Below are 20,207 nucleotides of genomic sequence, written 5' to 3' on the forward strand. Positions count from 1 at the left end.
GAGAAGAATAAAGTGAGAGAGTCTTATCGGTGAAAACCTTCGGGCACCATGAGGCGACGCGAGTAGAGAAATCGAAAATGAGAGAGAGCTTGTTTAGTAAAACTCGCAAAGAGTGCTGTCAGGCGACATAAAGAAGAGAAATGAGAGAGGTCGACTAGCGAAAACCCGCAAAGGGCGTTGTCGGCCGAAAAGATGATCCCACCTCAGAAAGTTCTGGCAAGGTTCCCGGTTTTGAAAACATAGATTCGTGTTGGAAGTGCAAGTTCTTGAAGGTCGGGCATCCAGTCCAAAAAGCATGTCATGTCAACTCAAAGTCAGCATGTTTGCCTCAGATAAGTCTTTCTTATCCCGAAAGGGACATTTTCTCTTTTAAATTCATTTTTTTTCTCTCTCCGCTTTTTGTTTTATCTTTTCTTTGAATCCCTTTGCTTTAAACCTAGATTCCAAAATGTGCTGGAAAGAAAAGGTGGCAGGATTGGTTTCACGGAGCTCCATAGTAAGAAATAAAATACCCCGCTTCAGTGGTACGTCAGTCCAAACCCGACTGATCATGTCATTGATTTACTTTCGAAGTAAATCCCCACAGGGCCTCCCTTTTGAGAAATAATAATAATAATAATAATAATAATAATAATAATAATAATAATAATAATAATAATAATAATAATAATAATAATAATCCCACAGAGTCTCTCTTTGTACAAATCCCCACAGAGTATGTCTTTGTATAAATCCCCACAGAGTATCTCTTTGTACAAATCCCCAGAGAGTCTCCCCTTGTACAAATCCCCAAAGAGTCTCCCCCAGCAAATCCCCAACGAGTCTACTTTGTACAAATCCCCACAGGGTCTCCCCAATAAAAAATCCCCATTGAGTTGGCTTCGTAAAGAATCCCCAAGCAGAATGGGATGAAAGAACCAAAGCCTTACACAAATCCGGAAATGCGAGTATGATCAGTCTAAGACAAGTCGCCTGTGAATCCAATCAATGGCAAAGTTATCAACAGGAATTAGTCCAAGACCAAGCAATTGGAACGATCAAGGCCACCGAATCAACCACCGTTTTCAAACTGACAATTTGTCTTTGTTTAGGAAAATTGAGACAGGTACAATCCAAAACAACCATGCAAGAAGCCGGTACAGCCCGAAAGAAGTGAAATGCGCGAGCATCAAACCAACTCTGCAGCGGGAGAACAACCGAATGTAAGTTTCCCCAGAACTCTTTCATGCATTTTTGATAAATAAAAAAGGGAAATAAAAAGAGACAAGAAAGAAAAATGAAAATCCCCAAAAGAAGAACAAATCATGGTAACATATGACCTCATTCCCCAACTATTCCGGCATAACCCGATATATCTTCCGACATAACCCGATGAACCTACCAGCATAACCCGATGAACCTTTCGGCATAACCCGATAAATCTTCCCGGCATGTTCCGATGAATTTTCCGGCATGATCCGATGAATCTTCCGGCATAACCCGATGAACCTTCTGGCATAACCCGATGAACCTTCCGGCATAACCCGATGAACCTTCCGGCATAACCCGATAAATCTTCCCGGCATGTTCCGATGAATTTTCCGGCATGTTCCGATGAATTTTCCGGCATAACCCGATGAATCTTTCGGCATAACCCGATGAACCCTCCGGCATAACCCGATGAACCTTCCGACATAACCCGATAAATCTTTCGGCATAACCCGATAAATCTTCCCGGCATGTTCCGATGAATTTTCCGGCATGTTCCGATAAATTTTCTGGCATAACCCGATGAATCTTCCGGCATAACCCGATGAACCCTCCGGCATAACCCGTGGACCTTTTCCGGCATAACCCGTGAATCTTCCCGAGCATTGTCTTTTAGTCAGCATTAGGGCTCCAACCCTGAACTGAACTTTTTCCATTTAGCCAGCATTAGGGCTCCAACCCTGAACTGAGTATTGTCTGTTAGTCAGCATTAGGGCTCCAACCCTGAACTGAACTTTTTCATTTAGCCAGCATTAGGGCTCCAACCCTGAACTGAGCATTGTCTTTTAGTCAGCATTAGGGCTCCAACCCTGAACTGAGCATTTTCCATTTAGCCAGCATTAGGGCTCCAACCCTGAACTGAGCATTGTCTGTTAGTCAGCATTAGGGCTCCAACCCTGAACTGAACTTTTTCATTTAGCCAACATTAGGGCTCCAACCCTGAACTGAGCATTGTTTGATAGTCAGCATTAGGGCTCCAACCCTGAACTGAACTTTTCCCTTTAGTCAGCATTAGGGCTCCAACCCTAAACTGAACTTTTTCCCTTTAGTCAGCATTAGGGCTCCAACCCTAAACTGAACTTTTTCCCTTTAGTCAGCATTAGGGCTCCAACCCTAAACTGAACTTTTTCCCTTTAGTCAGCATTAGGGCTCCAACCCTAAACTGAACTTTTTCCCTTTAGTCAGCATTAGGGCTCCAACCCTGAACTGAACTTTTTCCAGTTAGCCAGCATTAGGGTTCCAACCCTGAACTGAGCACTTTTCCATTTAGCCAGCATTAGGGCTCCAACCCTGAACTGAGCGTTTTTACCTTGTGGCAATATTAGGGATCCAATCCCGGAGTTGCATTTGGTAGACTGAAATTCTCCAATCCATTCATCAATTCTATAAACTTCCCAGCATTTAACTCACGAAATTTTCCTAGTGAAACTGGGGCAGAAAATTTCGTTCGTCTGTTTTTCTCCGCAGGTCTGGCCTCGATACACATGGATCGAGACAACCCACGAGATGAGTCTCAACCCAAAATAAAGAAAATAAGGAAAAGACAAAAAGAAGATGTTCCGAGATATTTGGAAAAATGAAGGGCGGATCGTTTCAAGATTTGATCAAGGTCCCGAGTTCTACCAATCCCGTCTTACTCAGTATCCCAGAAATAAACAGGCACCTACAACTTGCAAGCATCAAGATTCGGATCGAAGTCTACAAGCAAAATCAGCTAAGACCCAAGATCAAGTTGCAAAAGAATCATAGATAGGAATCTTGTAACTAGCAATTGACAAGCATAAGTAGTTAGTTCAGTTTCAATTTTCCTTTGGTTGTAATAAGGTGGTCAGTAAAGCAACAGCGGCAACAACAACAGCAGTAACGACAAACATTGCAATCCCATGGTAGTCCCAGCTACCAAAGTTTCCCGAACTACATTGACCTGATTCCTGTTTAGCCCAGGATATGTAGGAAATCTTCGAAGCAAAGATTCGGTCAAATCTTTCAAAATGTGCTTCACACGGAGTATTCCAATAGGCAAAAATCGCTCATATCCGCTCACTTTATCTTTGCACGAAAACTCTTCGTGTTTCCGAACAAAGAGGGGCAGCTGTGAGCACGTGATTTTTGTTTTCGCGATAATCACTCCAAAAGAAACAAAAAATAATAGCAATTGGTCTTGCTGTACAATTTTTGGATTTTACGTGGCATTTTTGTTAGTTATTTATGATCTTGTCCATTTTTTTTTATCAAACAAAATACAAAAAATATATGTCGTGTGTAGTTGAACCATAATCCGGTTATTAAAAGGAAAATCACAAAATATGCATCTTTTGTCCTATTTGTTGCCTTGGAGTGATTTTACCTATTTTAAATATTTTAATATGTGTGTAATAAATACATTAAGTGTTAATTAATGGTGTTTAATTTTGTTTAATTAGGTTTTGTGTTTTTTAAAAAAAAATTAGAAAAATAAAAGAAAAAGGGTGCAAATTGGTTTAAATCGGACTGGGCCCGTTTTCATTTGTTAATCTGAGGCCCAAAAGCATACCGGTCCAACAGACCCATCTCCCAGGCCTCCAAACGACGTAGTTTGACACCAAAACTACGTCGTTTCAGGGGGCAACCCATCTCAGCCGTTCAAGCCACCCTGATCTAACGACCCTCATCATATCCCCCGTACCCACATACAAACCCGACCCATTCAACCCCGAACCAACCCGACCCCAATACTAAACCAAACGACACCGTTTGTATTAATCCTTGAATCCAGGCCGTTGATCTCGAGTGATCTAACGGCCAAGACCCAACCATCCACCCCGTATAAAAGCCTTCATATCATACCCTGCCCCCTATCCAAGCACCCCATTTAGTCGTCTCCTTCACCAGACCCTGAACCCCATGAAAACCCTAACGCCGCCCCCTTTCCCCTCACCATTAAACCCGGCGGCAAGGACGTCGGTGACTACTGCCTTAACACCCTAGATGCACCTCACCACCCTGAATCCAAATCCATCAACCGCTGAGTTCGAATCAGTCCCTAGGTTCTCGAATCTTCATTTGAAGATTCGAGCAGAACTCCGATCTACACCGATCTACCCCAGGTTCATACCAGACACTCCCCTGACTTCCCTCGTAACCAAACCAGGCTTGGTTTGGTCCGAATCTAACCAGGGAAACATAAATCCCAAATCTGCCCTTAGGAACCCTAGAAGTTCTGATGTCCGGTCTGTGTCCGTTTGAACCAGATGATTAGGGTCTAACGGACCTTAATCGAAGTGTTCTCAGTTGAGAACACTTCGATTAAAGTCCGTTCAACCCCAAGAAAGGTCGATTCAAATCCGAGTTAGGGTTTGCTGATTTTTCCAAGACTCTAAGGTATTTTTGCTTTCCCTTTTCTTTATCAGTTCATGTGTTTGTTATAGTTAAAGGTCTGTTCGTATGGCTAAATGTCTTTAGTTGATTTGCTTTGAATTTTGATTGTCCCGTCTATTTTGCCCAAGATTTCTGTATTTGGTCAAGCCCTTCTTCATTTTGTGTGTGTTTGTAAACTGTACAATCGACTAAAATTGAAATTGGTCGATTAATTAGTTCCGAGGGTCATTTTTGTTTTGACAGTGCGATCTGAACCCCTTGTTGATACTATTGGATTTCTGATTATTGGCTTCGATTGTATGTGTTACAATTAGTATAGTCGAGTTGATATACGTAGTCAATTAGTTCAGTTTGGAATGGTGATAATCTGATCCCTGTCATTGGGTTGTCTGCTGAAATTTTGTTTGAATTCAATTAGGAACTGAGTATAGCATTGTCGCTATATATCAATTTGAATCAGAAAACATCTAAGGGTGGGGTTGTAGTTGAGACTTTGGTTTAAATTGATGGCATGAACAGCATGTGCACTATGTTCCTTTAATAATTAGAGCAAATGGGACAGCATGTGCTGTCAGACCATTTTAGGCTGCCCATACCTTTGTTTTAGTTTAATAAAATGATAAAAGGCTGTTAGGGGAATCTCATGGGAGGGGTTTTATTTTTAAATAGTTGAGTGGAAGGACAACAGACCATATGGGAGGGATTTCTGATGTGTTTAACAGGCTGTAAATGGCCTAATGCTAGGTTATAAATAGATAGACAGACACATACACAGAGGGAGACCACAAAAAACAGGCATATACAGATACACATTGAGAGAGGATATATACAGGAGAGAGATAGAGAGCAAGAGATAGAAAACATACAGATAAAATCAGAAACTGTTCTTCCTATTGTTGTTTTGATTTCACTTGTCTCAACCTGTTTAATCAATACTGATTCTTCCAAGTCCTAACTGAGGTTACTGGTTGTGTGTTGCATTAGTTTATTCCTGGATTTGGTCTGTCTGATTTCTGATCCTACGCTACTGGTTATTGCTGTTATTTGTTACTTTTTCCATCGGCCATAACTGCATTCTGCATTGGAACTTGTTCTGCTGTTACTTGTTTGTCATTGCTGCTGTGTTGTTTTGTTGTTGCTGCTATCTTGTTGCTGCTGCTGCTGATTTTCCCTATCTTCTTCCTCTTCTCCTTTGCATTTTCAGCATCTCAGGTACACATTTCGAGTCCCACATTGGTGTAACGATGAAAAGCATGAATTGAAAGATCTGAAAGAATTATGATCATTATGTTGTTTTACTTACAGTTTTTTTATAAATGTTGTTAAATTGTGTAAATTTTAGTTTGTAGTTCAATAGAGAATACTTTAGTAAGTTTGTACTTAATTGAAGCTTATGCTGATCTAAAATCGTGATATGTGATTCATTTAAGTGGTATACAGGATGTAACTATAAATCATAGAATATGCAACCATTTAGTATAATTGTTAATTCAAACTCGTTCTCCAGCATGCTTTGAATATGTAGGGTGGATGGCTTTCAAATCTCGCCAAATACAATACAGTTTTACATTCTCGAGTTTCAACTTCGTCAGGCAGTATGTAGGATCATGTTCGAATCCCATTAGTAACATTCTGGTAGTTAACTCCCTTAATCTAGTTTAAATAAGTTTAGTTAAATTCAACTCAAGAAATGTTTGGAGTAAGTGTAGCGTTTCATGAGCTTGTACGTAATTTTTATCAAATTAAAAGCATGTTCTACGAGGTATAGCATCCTTCATCACGTAAACAACTAATCAGATGATTAACAGGAATCCGGAGTGGGCCAAAACATGCAATTGAATTAAGCACGTATCCTTTTTCTTCTATTTTTTAGAGACAAACATAATAGAAATGTAGTCACTTTAGGATATCCCTTTTAAAAAATAATGAGACGAGCCTCGTCAAATAAAGATGCACGTTGCGGGGCCCTCAATAATTGATAATAGTAAATACTTAGAATCTGGGAGGGACTGTTTAGTGAATTTCACGGTCTTTCCCCAAAAAAAAATAATAACGCGTTAGACTCTTTAGGCGCGAATTAATTAAGTTACATTCTTAAATTCGGGTGCGCATTTTATGTGACCCAAATTCAAATCTCAACGGAGTCGAAATGTGTTAACAACCACGGGCGCATTGATTGTGACGTGGTTCGAGATGCATTTTCATGACGTTGCAATTCTATAAAAATAAATGATAATAAAAGCGGTTTTAAATTCAATAAAAAGCACATAAGTCACAACATGTACTTAAATCAGATATTTAGCCATTATAACAATTTAAGCGACCGTGCTAGAACCACGGGATTCGAGGGTGCCTAACACCTTCCCTCGGGTCAACAGAATTCCTTACTTAGAATTTCTGGTTCGCAGACTTCATTTGGAAAAGTTGAATATTTTCCTCGATTCGGATTCAAGATAAACCGGTGACTTGGGACACCAAAAGCCAAATCTTTCCCAAGTGGCGACCCTGAATTAAACAAATAATCCCATTTCGAATATTGTCACTTAAATTGGAAAAACTCCCCTCGCGCATTTAACCCTCCGGAGGCGGGCGCGCAAAAAGGAGGTGTGACACATAAGAATTTAGAAATTTCGGGAAAAAAGTGAGAAATAAATTCAAGTAAAATGATATTTGAAAATTAGAGTTGTGTTTGTACATAAATACAATTTGGAGTTGTTTTTGAATTTTTTGAGTGATTTGACTTCTAGAGTTTTTTAATTTTTAAAAAATTCTGAAATTTAAATTTGAAATAAAAAAAATGAAAAACTTGGGGACCTTAATTGCTCTTTCCTAATAAGATCACCTGTACGTACTTAACATGTGTCTTCGTCATGTATTAAGCCATGAATCTCTCTCTCTGATCTCTGTCCGTCTTTCTCTCTCTAACGTCACCGCCGCTTCATTTTTCTCTCCATCTAGGGTTTTGAAGTTTCGAGGTTTTTTTTGTTGTTGTTGTTGAAGATTCATAGCATTTCTACTTAATACTAGGGTTTTCCAGTTCGCCTTTACGGGATAAAGCAGGTTTGAATCCTTCTTCTCCTTCGTTTTTAGCTAATTTGAGTTTATTTTTATTTTGATTAATTATTTATGCATTTTTATCAGCTCTTTTTTTAAAAAAATGTTTTTTATGAGATTTGGTAACTGTTTAATTTAGAGTTTTAGAGTTAGGTTTAATCATACTTTAGGATTATTTTTATGTTCCGTGCACTTGTATGCAATGTGTTGGTGTGGTATTGATTTTGATTAGTTTCTCACTCTCTTTCTCTCTCTCTCTCTCTCTCTCTCTCTCTCTCTCTCTCTCTCTCTCTAAGTTTTAGTTTTTAAAGTGACTGACACTGATACGTGCTGTTTGATTATTATTTTTTGAGCTTAATTCGAAATGGTTTTATTTTATCTGTTCGTGTTGTTTTTGGAAGATATCAGAGTAACAGCTTAATCCAAATTCATCTCATTTGTTATCTTCTATTCTATTCTTGTTCAATTGCTTTTGTTTCTTGCACTTTTCTGCTTAAATTCATTTTGTAGCTTTGAAATTGAGACTGATGATTTGCGATGACAGCTTCTTTTTTGGCTGCATTGATCCGATTTCTTGGGGAGCACGTGCTGTTTGTTTGTCGTTTTGCTGTCCGAATGTGTTAATTGTGTTGGGGTTTGAATTGGGCTTTTACCAGGGTTTCTGAAATAGAATTGGTTTGCTATACTTGTTGGGGTTTCTGCTGGCATCGGTGTATTGGAACGTTCTTTGCCAACCTGAAGATGTAGTTCACAAGTCATTTATTACTTGGAATATTGCATTTATAACTAATGGTGTTTTGTGTGCGGTGTTTTGTGTTCTAGTTATTGGCAGCTTTCGCCTTGGGAATTTGGTTCTATAAACGTTATGTGCATAGTTAAGCTGGAATTGTTAAATACGGAGAATTCATTAAGAAATACTCCCTCATCTCAATTTGGCTTGGCGGTAGTTGTCTAGATGCGGAGTTTAAGAAAGAAAAGACTTCTGATATAAGCTTCAAGTGCCTTTGGTACCAATTTTTTCTTTTTTGTATTTAGTGGGATCTAGAACATGTCATGTCAATGGTAAAATAGGAATGTGATAATTATTAGATTGTAAATAGTAAGGTACCAATTTTTTTGAGATAAACAATAAAGGAAAAAGTGCCAAACAAATTGGCACAGGGAGTACTAAAATTGGTATAGAGATTTTAAATATTTAACCAGTTCTTAGGATTAGTTTGTGTTGAATTTGATCGGTGTTCTTCGACAAGTTTCATGTTATAGGAGGTTGTTCTTTCTATGCTTGGATGATGCCATTGTGCTTTCAGTGACTTGGTTATTGCACTTAATACCATTGATCCTTTGAATGTAACGGTGATGGTCTTCCTTGTTCCGAAACACATGGGATTTCATTCTATAGATTAAGGTTTTCAACTGACAGATCTATATTATGTAAGATTGCCCACCAAGCAGAAGGTGTAGAATTGCCTGTTTAGCCTGTTTTTAATGATTAATGATGGCTTAATTGGGTATTTGGTGCATGTACTCTTTAATGCTCGTGCGATTGAGATGATTTTCTGGTTGTATATACTTGCTGCTTGTACACCTGAAACCAAATGAATGGGATTTGAGGATGGAACCTGGAAGTTTGTAGGAAGCGAATTTTATAAATGTAATCAAACAAACAGATCAACCTGGTGGAGATCACAGTTGTCAACTTTGGATAAGTGATTTTTTTTCCGTGGCTTGCTTATTTGTGAGGAGAGGATGAAATATATGTATCGACTCTGATGCATATCTTTTAAGGTATATTGTTCTTTTATTGGTTTGGTCTGCCCGTGATCATTTTCTCTATGGCCTTTTCTAGTAGTTTCGGGGATGGAAATTTCTTCAAAAGGTTGACTTCTATTTGGTGAGTTCAATCGAAAGTGGGTTGAGGTGGTTGGTTTTCTTTATTAGTTTATGATATAGAACCAAGTTAAAATTGGACTTTTATGAGTTGTCTACCACTAATAAGTCAAACTGAAGACTTGTAACTATCTTTAACCTTTAGCATAATCTTTATGCTAAAGGTTTTTCTACTTAATTTATAGAACTTGTTACCTTCTCAAAAAAATAAGTCAAACTGGAGCCTCAAGCCAATTCTGTTATATAGTACTTCATCCTTTAGGTGAGTACTGAGTGGGTTCAAGAAGTTGTTCCGGGAAGAACAGATGGAGAAAATGGTTGGAAAATTATAAATAATGTGAAACAAATCTACTACCTCTGATTCTTGCACAAATTGGATGCACCTTCTCCAATTTTGGGTCAAAACTCAAAACTATTGCAATAAGTCCCTAAACAAACAAAAGCCAAAAAGAAGCAAGAGTAAGAGTCATTGCCTTGTGAATGTCGTGATATTACTGGAAGGAGCACCATGTGTTGCATCTCATAGAAAAAATATAATGTGCTAATACTTTTTGGATTTAGACCCTAATACTAGCCACATCTCACAGGAGCTCATCAAGAGTTAGATTAGTTTCATAATAGTTGTGCTATTACACTAATGCTGTATTGTGGTCCGGGCCCGGGCCAAACGGGCCTAAACGGGCTTGGGCTTGAGGCGGGCCGGGCTGAGGCGATCCTGGGCCAAACGGTCCCAATGTGTGGAACCGACCCACGGCGGTCCTAAGCCCACATGGTCCCGGGCTAAATGGGCCGGACCCGCGGCCTAACGGGTTTTTTTCGTTTCGGGCTATTTTTTTTTAATTTTTTGTAAACTATATATGTATATACTAGTATAAATTGCTTATATATAGCTATATAAATATATATAGTATATATAGTATGTATAGTATGTATATATAAGGGTGTATTATGTGTATATATAATTATATATTGCCTTATGTAATATATATTGCCTTATATATATGTGAGGCGGTCCCGGGCCAAACGGTCCCAATGTGTGGAAACGGCCCACGGCGGTCCTAAGCCCACATGGTCTTGGGCTAAATGGGCCGGGCCTAACGGGCTTTTCACGTTTCGGGCTATTTTTTTTAATTTTTTTATCTAAGGCACTTTCTTGTAAACTATATATGTATATACTAGTATAAATTGCTTATATATAGCTATATAAATATATATAGTATATATAGTATGTATATATAAGGGTGTATTATGTGTATATATAATTATATATTGCCTTATGTAATATATATTGCCTTATATATATGTATATATATATATATATATAGTTTATATGTATTAGATATATAATATATATACTATATCAAATTTAAACACAAAATAAATTGCAAAGAAATATTCAAGGGAATGTCTTATATATTTTACTATTACGACATTAACAAAGAATGACAATATCTTTCTTAGTCTTCCTCCCCCAATGGAATGAGCACAACAAGGTACTAATACCACCATTAAAAGGAAAAAAACTAAGGAAGATGTGCCAAAATACAAGTTACATGTTAGTCTATGTATTATCTCTAACAAATCTCATAAATCCTTGAAGGTCCGGAGGAATTTCCGTTGGTGGTGGTGGAAAAGAAGCTTGTTCATCACCGCTTCCGGGCGAAGCAGCATCCTGCGCAAGTTCCGCTAGCATTTCTTCATAAGCTTCATCTATCTCCGGTTGTGATTTTGCAAGTCCAAAATTTCTTCTTTCCGAACGGATCCAATCTCTGAAGAGTACTGATTTTTCCAAGCTTTCCCTCATAGACGCTCTATGATCACCGATTTGAAGCCTCGCTTGACTGAATGCGCTCTCCGATGCCACTGTTGAAGCTTGAACACCTAAAATATCTCGAGCCATCCTTGAAAGAATCGAATAGTGTTTTTGTTTGTCCTTCCACCATTCCAAAACATCGAAGGAGCCGTCGGGATTCTCTGATTCAAGTCTGCAACAAATAAACTTGAAGCTCATTTAGTTGTGAACTATCACCAAAATTATCACCTTGAGAACCCCCTGAACTCCGTCCAAGAACTAAGGGCTTTTAGGCCCGCATTTCTTTTAGATGCTTGCGAACTAGACGAAGTAGGAGTTGGAATATTTGATCTAGCTTGATCTAAGACAAGTTGATAAGCATTATAAATAGTTTGAGCATTTATTTTAATTGAGGCTTTTGCATCTCCAAGTGTAGCAAATTCCTCAGCTGAAAGTGATAAAGCGTTATAAACTTTTGAATACCAAAAGTGAGGACCTCCTAATTTCATTGTAGGATTTAACAATGCAGCAACATCAAAAATAGGGGGGATATGGAAAAAATATTTTTTAAACTTAACTTTCATAGAATTAATAGCTTCTTCATAAATTACTCCACCCTCTGAAAATTGAGCAAATAAATCTACAAGTGCTGCAATATAAACTAAACAGTTAGAAATAGTAGGATAATATTGGCCAAATAATTCATTTGTAGCAATATGAAATTGTTCTAAAAAGTCTACAAACATTTTAACATTACTCTAATCTTGATTTGTAAGGTGCTCATCATCATCACCATCACCTACACGAGCATTATACGTTGCGCTTATTGGGTTCCTATATTCATATGCAACAACTAAACTTTCATACATATAATTTCATCTAGTCGGACAAGGTTTAGGAACCTTTCTTTCTCTAAGGCTAACTTCATCACATTTTTTAAAATAGTCTCTAAGTCTACTTCTACGGTTTGAATAAAAAAGCCAATTAAGAGTCATTTTAACCTTTTCAATTTCTACATTTAAAACTTTCATACCAGCACCGACGATTAAATGGTAAATATGACAAATACATCTAACATGAAAAATATTACTAAATGCAGGATTTAGTGTAGTTGTAAGCAAGCCTATAGCATTAGTGTTACTAGAAGCATTATCCATTGAAACCGACATAATTTTATCTCTAATGCAAAAATATCTACAAATATCTGCAACTGTGTTAGCAATAAACTTACCTGTGTGGCATGAATTAATTATTCTATAAGCAATAATGCGCTTTTGCATTATCCACTCCTCATCTATTCAATGACTTGTAACAGTTAGATAATCACAGTCATTACCACTTCTACCAATATCAGTAGTAATAGCAATGCGACAATCTATATGAGTAAATAAATAGCGCAAATATTGTTCATATTCATGTTTATATTTATAAATATCGCTCTTTACGGTTGCGCGAGGCCATCCTTTATAAGTAGGATTAAAAACTCTTCTAATATAATGCACAAAATGAGGGTTAGAAGGAAAACTATAGGGTAAGCACATAACAGTAACCATTTTTGCCAATTCTTCACGATCTTTATTTGGATCATAATATAAAATGCCACCGGTAACAATGTTAATTCCCGGTTGAACTAGATTTGAACCTGTACTAGGGTTAACCGTACTATCTACACTTGTCCCCTCTTGCGCAGCTTTCATTTGTAAAAATCTAGCTTTATCTCTAGGGTGTTTCAATATGTGTCTAGTTAAACTGCCCGTATCGCTACGGTCTCCAGTAAATTTATGAACTAGTTGAAACCCACAACTTCTTTAGCCTTATTTTTTTCTCTTAGTTGAGTAAAAAAATGGCAAACAAGAGATGTTTCGGGCCGTTTAGAAGGTTGTCTATTAAAAGTAGGGGTTACTACAGGAGGGTCAGGTGGGGCATCAGTTGGGTTATTAACAGGACTAGTAGGTGTATCATCTAAATCCGGTTGCGTTTCATCTAAATCATCATTTTCCTCATCATTTTCAAAGATAGTTTCATTAGAATAAAGAGCATTCATAACTTCTTCATTTAATTGTTGACCCGGTGCAACATCATGGCAAAATTGACTATCGGAAAATTGAAAACAAGAGTTATCACTATCAAGAATAATAGGTGGAGGAGGACGGGTAACAGGTCTGGGTCGGGGAGCCGGGGGAGGAGTAGTAGCTTGGCTACTAGATTCACCAATTTTAGATTTTCCCTTACCCTTACCACCAAAAATATTTTTCAAAGAAAATGCCATATTAATTATAATTGTACTAAATAAAACTAACAAAACTATAATATTAAAACTTAAGAGTTGGAACGAGTTTACCGAATTGACGAACAACTTCTTGAAAATTGAATATCGTTGAAGACTTGAATACTTCAATTCACCAACTTCACAATTTTTCACGAAATTGCAATAATAAAGTAAACAATTATAGAAGAAAATTATAGAGAGATTGATGAATTTGTGAGTAAAAATGAAAGAATAGGGGGTATTTATAGTTGAGAATTGGGAAAAAGTGTAATTATAAAAAGTTTGGGGTTAAAGCAAAGTTTGGGGGCCAAATGGCTATTTTTTAAAGTGGCCAACGGATAAATTTTGAAGGCCAACGGCTAGATTTTAAAAATCTGACCGTTGGTCTTTTTTTTAAAAAAAACAAATTTTAAAAAAATTAGCCGTTGGAGCCGACCCAGGCCCGCCTGTCGGTCCCGGACTCATGGGCTAATTGTCTTGAACCGGCCCACCACGGGCTTTTGCACCACTAGAGCCCAGGCCTGGTTGAACCGGCCCGTTTGGCCCGTTAGGCCCGCGGTCCTGGGCCGGTCCCGAGCCAGGCCCGGGCCACAATACAGCCTTATATTACACTGGATGAACTTCAAATCCAGGTGAGGTCTAGGTTTGCACGCACCAAGTGGAAATTAAATTGAGTGCAGCTGATGGAAGGGGTGGTCACTTGGTTGTAAAAGAATGCTTAATTCTAGTTCGCTTGGTTAAAGGTGGGTGCCCATAACATGCAAATAGGTATTGCCTATAAAGAGGAATTGGTCTAAGGAGCTGGAGGGAGAACTTACTTTCTGGGACCATTCAGAGGTTGTAGAGTGCATTCATGATACCCGAATCTCCTTTTGTTTGAAGTTTATTGGACATGAATGAACCCGAACAGACGTACCTGCTGCTTCTGCTTTATGCCATATGGGTTCAGTTTCATAATGTTATAACCGGTCTCCATTTATTATCTTTTATTTAACAAATTTGTGAATTGCTGAAATAAAGTAGTTAACAACCTAATAAAAGGTAAAGTTCATGAAATAAATACACTCTCATTCACCATTAAATGGAAGTTTAGTGATGAAGTCTGTCACATGTTTTCTCTTTGTTTGAGTTTCATTCCTCTTAAATCATTCCATTTTCCCAGGATTTTTTCAAACAATCAGTTGTTTTTTAAACCGGAGTTGTTTTAGTTTTCGCAGCCATAATTACAGAGAGTGAGTGAAAACATATGCATGTCATAAGTGAATGTCCCAAAATACAGGACTGCTCGGGCATTGGAGGTTTGTTTCTTTGCCTCTGTTACTTTTGTTGGAAAAGAGCAAGGCTGATTTGTGGCTAAATTAAACATCATGTAGTACATAGCTGTTCCTTTTCTCTTTTTCTACCTAAGATTTCCTTACTGATAGAGGTTGTATTTCTATTCAACTATAAATAAATAGAGGTTGTATTTCTATTCAACTATAAATAAATTATGGTTTAAGTATAATTTTAAACCTCTTGATTTTCTTTGATTTATACCCCTCAGTTTTTTAAATTGACAGATAAGGCAGTGAAAATATTAAAAGTCTCCATCTATTAATAACAATAATATTATTATTATATGCTGGAGATTAGCTTTCTTAATTCAAACTGTAAGATCATACAAAGGTGAGTTGGTAGATTTGAAGATATGTTAGGGGAGGAGGGTAGAGACGGACCATAAGATTGTAGTTTTAAATGAAACGAGACTTTCAACACAATTGAGATCATTCGGAGCTTAAAGAATTTGATGTGCATTTCATAACTTTTATGCCATGTTGAAATTACATTGTTTGAATTTCTTTATAACCATTATCATTTTCAGATTAAGATTTCTAAGTGTTTAGCAGTTGGGGGCGCCAAGGATATCATAGAGCTAATGTGCAGCTCATTAATAAATAAATGTTGAAGTTCCTGGCGAAAAATCACTAAGCACTTGGAAATTTAATGTGTGACAGAAGAATGATTAAGAGTAAAATGTGTTAATGGAGATCCTTTTTTTTGGTTTATTAGATGTAATGGATATTCCTTTTTTTGGAGGGATGATAGTTTTTTTCCATTTTCCTGACCTGGAGATGTACTTGTATGAAAAATGTACCTATTGTTTTGGGTCTTTCCTTGAGCATGTTATGTGTTTTTCCTTCTTTCTTAGAAGTTGAAAATCCGTAGTGGTCTTCTATTTATATGAACACATGCTTTGTGTTAATGTATTTAACTGTTTATTTATGCAGTACCACTTGCTAATGAATATTACGGTTTTAATGGGATGATGTCTTGTAACCATATTTTATGGTGGAACTAAAGAACCTAGCTTTGTTGCATATAATCTGTACATTTGTGGATATTAAAGGGCAAGGGCTCAAATTAACTTCATAAACAAGGAAGCAAACTACCTGATTTAACATGCATTTGAATTTGGTTTCTGATACTGCTGCATTAACATTCCTTGTGCAGGATGAAACAAATAGCCCACAAGACGGTTCATGATAGCAGTTAATGGACAATATGGTTGAAAAATAGGCTGTATTACAGAGTAAATAGCATTTTTTGGTGAATAGAGTTGTAACAAACATATTACAGGTTACTATAAATTTCTCCTCTGATCTTTGGTAGCACAGAAGTATTTTTTGACGTGCTGAAGTTTCAATCCTTTTTATTGATACTTTTTTCGCGAAACCTAGGGTTTCGAGGTTCCTTCAGTTTTTTCTTTCAATGGCTTCTAGCTCTCATAGAGGCGGTGATTTCTACGGTGCTGCTTCCTACAGATCCAGGTATCTATGAAAAACGGGAAAAAAGAATCGTCTTCTTAAGTTATAATTTGTTATGGTTCTAATTGCTTGCACAATTTGAATTGTTATAGAGAAGTGTTTGTGTAACAAAAAGTTACCAAAAGCATAACCTAATTAGGAGAAAATTAATAGAAATACATTTTTTTCATTTTTTGGGTTTATTTTTGAGAAATTGAGTTGTTTTCTTTCATTGTTTGATTGATCAGAGATGGATTGAGTACGAGGCAAGTAGGTGGTTCAGATGAGATACAGGTGCGGATTGATCCGATGCACGGGGACCTAGATGACGAGATTACAGGTCTTCGCAAACAAGTAAAACAGCTTAGAAATGTATGCTTACCTATCACCTTGTCTTTGGCTTTATATTTGTATTTTGTATTTTTTGTTGGAGGACTTTTTTTTTTTGGCATAACTGGTGGCATCTTTAATATGCATGTACATGTCAAATTTGGTGATGTGTTATGTCATGGATCCATTTCAAATAAGGTGATGTGTTGTCTTGGGACACTGATAATAGTATTTCTTAGAACACCACTGTGAAACTTGTTAGGCATATAGGTTGAAGATAGTTGAAGTCTCTTCCACGAGCAAACGAAAGCGTAATGACTATACTGTGTTCGGGATTGAGCGAAACAAGGCAATGTTGCATTCAGGAATGTTCTCTATCCTTTAATTTAGGATTTCATCTTAGAATTGGGAATGGAAATGTTGATTTTATGTTTTACCTTTAATTTATCGTATCATACTGGATTAATAAAGCTGTTCATCAACCCAAGGTTGTTGCCTAGTAGTCAATGAAGTGAGTTCAACCCTTGGAGATCAGGGTTTTAGTCCTAGCAGAAACACAAAAACACTAGGTTATTTATTTCCATATGCATAAGCCTTGGCGGGTGGAAGTACCCAATACTTGTGCCAAATTGGAGGTAGCAAATACTCGGTTAAATGGCTGAGGTGTGCACAAGTTGGCCCACACGCCACTGTTATGAGAAAAATGTTAATTCACTCTTTGGCTTTACGTTTTCACTGGTAAGACTGCATTGTTTTGGAAACACACCAACCGTCAAGATATTCTGCGCCCCCCTCCCCCCACCCCCCGAGATATACTTTGCATAAAAGACACTGTATAGGAACTTCTTGTTGGATGGAATCAATTGTTAGATTAAGAAGACATGAGGTTTGACTGTATATGGAGCAAGTACTGACTTATTCCTGGTTACCAATCTTGAAGAAAGGTTGTGTTTTCACACCCATGACTCCTTTTTCTGGTGGTTACTTATGTCTATCTTCATTTTTTTATATTGGCATATATTGATGCTTTATCATGCTGACATACTTCAACTGGTCTTGAGGTGGATGCTAGAGAGACATCAGCACTTATTTCTAGGTTGTAAATCTGTCCTAGTGAAATCTGAGAATAGGGGGACCAGTGTCATGTTATCCATATAGTTCATTCACGACAGGCTGAGAGAGGTTATCATTCCTATATCCTGTCCGTGGATCCATACAATGTTCCTTATAGGTCATTTTTTCCAATGTCTCATTTGTCCGCCTTGTCATTTCACCTTTGTCAGGGTTTCAGATTTTTATTCCAACTTACCCTTTGCTAGTACTTATAGATATTTCTTGCTGCAGGTAGCCCAAGAAATTGAGTCTGAAGCAAAGTTTCAGAATGATTTCATTAACCAACTGGTATGCCATGAACTTGTTCTCCTTTTCTTCCAAGATATTTGATATTCTTTAAGTCCTTTTGTCACTTTTCCATATATTTATGTACCTTAACAATTAAGTTTTTGTATATTGGAGCTTGTTTTGTGTTTATGTTCCTAAGGCTGGATAACAATCTAACACTCTCTCTCCCTCTATAAATGCTAGGAATTGCAATTGTTATTACTGTAAATATTTTGGAAATGACAGTGTACTCGTAGTCTTTGTTTGCCTTACGTACTGCCAAACCAACCTGCCTGAATGCCTTTGTTGCTCTATGCTTTTCTTATAGGTTTTCTAGTACTTTGAAAGATGCATCCTTGTTAGATCTAATAAAAAGCCCAAACTTGATTCCATTTTCTCTTTTTTTTTCTTTGTTCTTGAGGGTAATTTGTGCGGGGATATTGAACTACACACCGCATATGTTCAACTGATTGTAAATCTGTATTTCTAATAGTTATCCCGTCTAGCAAATTGCTGCAATAGATTGCTTCAAGCCGTTGAAGTAGTAAACTTGCCTAGAGTTAGTGCGGCATTGTTTATAAATGTGTTGGTTGGTCGGTCTATCTGAGATTCTCATGATGTATGCTTATTTTATTGATTATGGAATCATTCTTGTAAGTTACATGATTTCCCCGTTTCCTTAAAAACTTGGACCTCCCATTATCACAGCAAATGACACTGATCAAGGCTCAAGCAGGGGTGAAGAACAATATGAGACGATTGAACAGAAGTATCATCCAGGAAGGATCAAACCATGTGATGCATGTTATTCTTTTTGCACTATTTTGCTTCTTTGTGATATATCTGCTGTCCAAGTTTTCACGGAGATAAAGGCGATCTTCTGCATTGTTTTGTTGTTTCCTGGTGCAAGTCTTGATGAAGATAAGAGAAACACACAATCTATTCAAGGCATCATACAAATGCTGCAGTGGTTAATTTTTAGTGATTGGGGACAGCAAGGGTGCAACTATAGGAACTCCATATATCAGTCTTGTGTAAAGTTTCCTTATCTTTAGTAGCAGTGAGGATTGTTATTAGTTTCTTGTTTTCTCTTTTCACTTTTATTTTTCTTTGTAATACTTGCTATATGACAATGATAATTGTGTGCTTATCCTAGAAAAAAGTTGATTATTGTCAATGGAAAATGCTCTATACTTCATTTGTTTAAACAGCAGAGCCTGTTTTGCAGATGATGATGTTCGGCAAACAGTGCATACATGATTTTAACTCTTACAAAGTCTGCCCCAAACAGAAGGCTAGCATACACATGCTTTTGAATCATTTTGTTGCTTGTTTGCTTGATAAGCTGAGGCTTGCTCCACTTTGCTTAGCCTAACTTGATCAATGACTCTTCTATCCCGTTCTGCAAAATAGGTTTGTTGTGTCCAACCATGCCATCTTTATGAAAATGAAAGCATTGCAGACATCTTTTGGGAATGGACACTCCTCGCCTATTGGATCTAACCATGCACCTTGGTGTATCATCCCTGATTGATTTGCCATCCGGTGGGAGCCGAAGGAAACCAAAGCTTCATCTTCGGTTTTGAATCAGAGACGTTAAAAATAATAATCGGCGTCGACTATAACCCCTAGCCTTTCAAGCTTACGATGCCGGTTCTATTCCGTCTATCCGCTCTATCTATGTATTCTAAATATTTTAATCTATTCATTAAGCTAAATTTAGTTTATTAGTATTAGTACATCATTGAATATACAATTCCAAAAATTCTTTGATATAGGGTCAAATCCTATTAAACGGAATTTACTTCAATATATTTTTTTAGATTTTGGATAGCATGAAGGTTGTTTGAATATTTGAATCTGAGACGCTTGATTCCTTTTTTTATTAAGATTAAGACAAAAGCGATCAATGTTTCTTTATGCTTGTTCCTGAAGTATAAAACAATTCATTTGTTCCGGAATAGATTCTTCATAAGGACTTCTGCTTCCTCGGTAAATGTGTTGGCAGAAGATATGATTTCTTGGAACTGAGGTTTATTAGTTTTTAAGTATATTTTCAAAGTCTTCCTAAAATTAACAAAGTCCTTGATTGATTTTTGAATATTAA

General features: G+C 37.2%; 1 protein-coding gene across 3 annotated transcripts; it reads left to right on the plus strand.

The window, feature by feature from the left end:
• Positions 1-7,461: 7,461 nt before the first annotated feature.
• Positions 7,462-19,405, plus strand: LOC107772535 (bet1-like protein At4g14600). Of its 3 annotated transcripts, none has more exons than XM_075222767.1 (7): positions 7,462-7,665; positions 14,816-14,905; positions 16,098-16,223; positions 16,325-16,414; positions 16,639-16,762; positions 18,065-18,121; positions 18,809-19,405. In XM_075222767.1, exons 4-7 carry the CDS (start codon positions 16,356-16,358, stop codon positions 18,968-18,970), a joined length of 402 nt encoding a protein of 133 aa, XP_075078868.1. In that variant the 5' UTR covers positions 7,462-7,665; positions 14,816-14,905; positions 16,098-16,223; positions 16,325-16,355; the 3' UTR covers positions 18,971-19,405. The 3 variants fall into 3 exon arrangements, with proteins under 3 accessions (XP_075078868.1, XP_075078869.1, XP_075078867.1); XM_075222768.1 differs by having other exon boundaries at positions 14,825-14,905; XM_075222766.1 differs by lacking the exon at positions 14,816-14,905.
• Positions 19,406-20,207: the final 802 nt, after the last annotated feature.

This window comes from Nicotiana tabacum, chromosome 10, assembly GCF_000715075.1.
Source record: "Nicotiana tabacum cultivar K326 chromosome 10, ASM71507v2, whole genome shotgun sequence".
Taxonomy (NCBI): Eukaryota; Viridiplantae; Streptophyta; class Magnoliopsida; order Solanales; family Solanaceae; genus Nicotiana; species Nicotiana tabacum.

What these genes read in the sequence shown, in the direction of transcription:
- LOC107772535 (XM_075222767.1), top strand. Translation starts at nt 16,356, where the DNA reads ATGGCTTCTAGCTCTCATAGAGGCGGTGATTTCTACGGTGCTGCTTCC. An exon ending in GCTGCTTCCTACAGATCCAG is followed by an intron (nt 16,415 to 16,638) that starts GTATCTATGAAA and finishes TTGATTGATCAG; the next exon opens with AGATGGATTGAGTACGAGGC. An exon ending in ATGATTTCATTAACCAACTG is followed by an intron (nt 18,122 to 18,808) that starts GTATGCCATGAA and finishes CCATTATCACAG; the next exon opens with CAAATGACACTGATCAAGGC.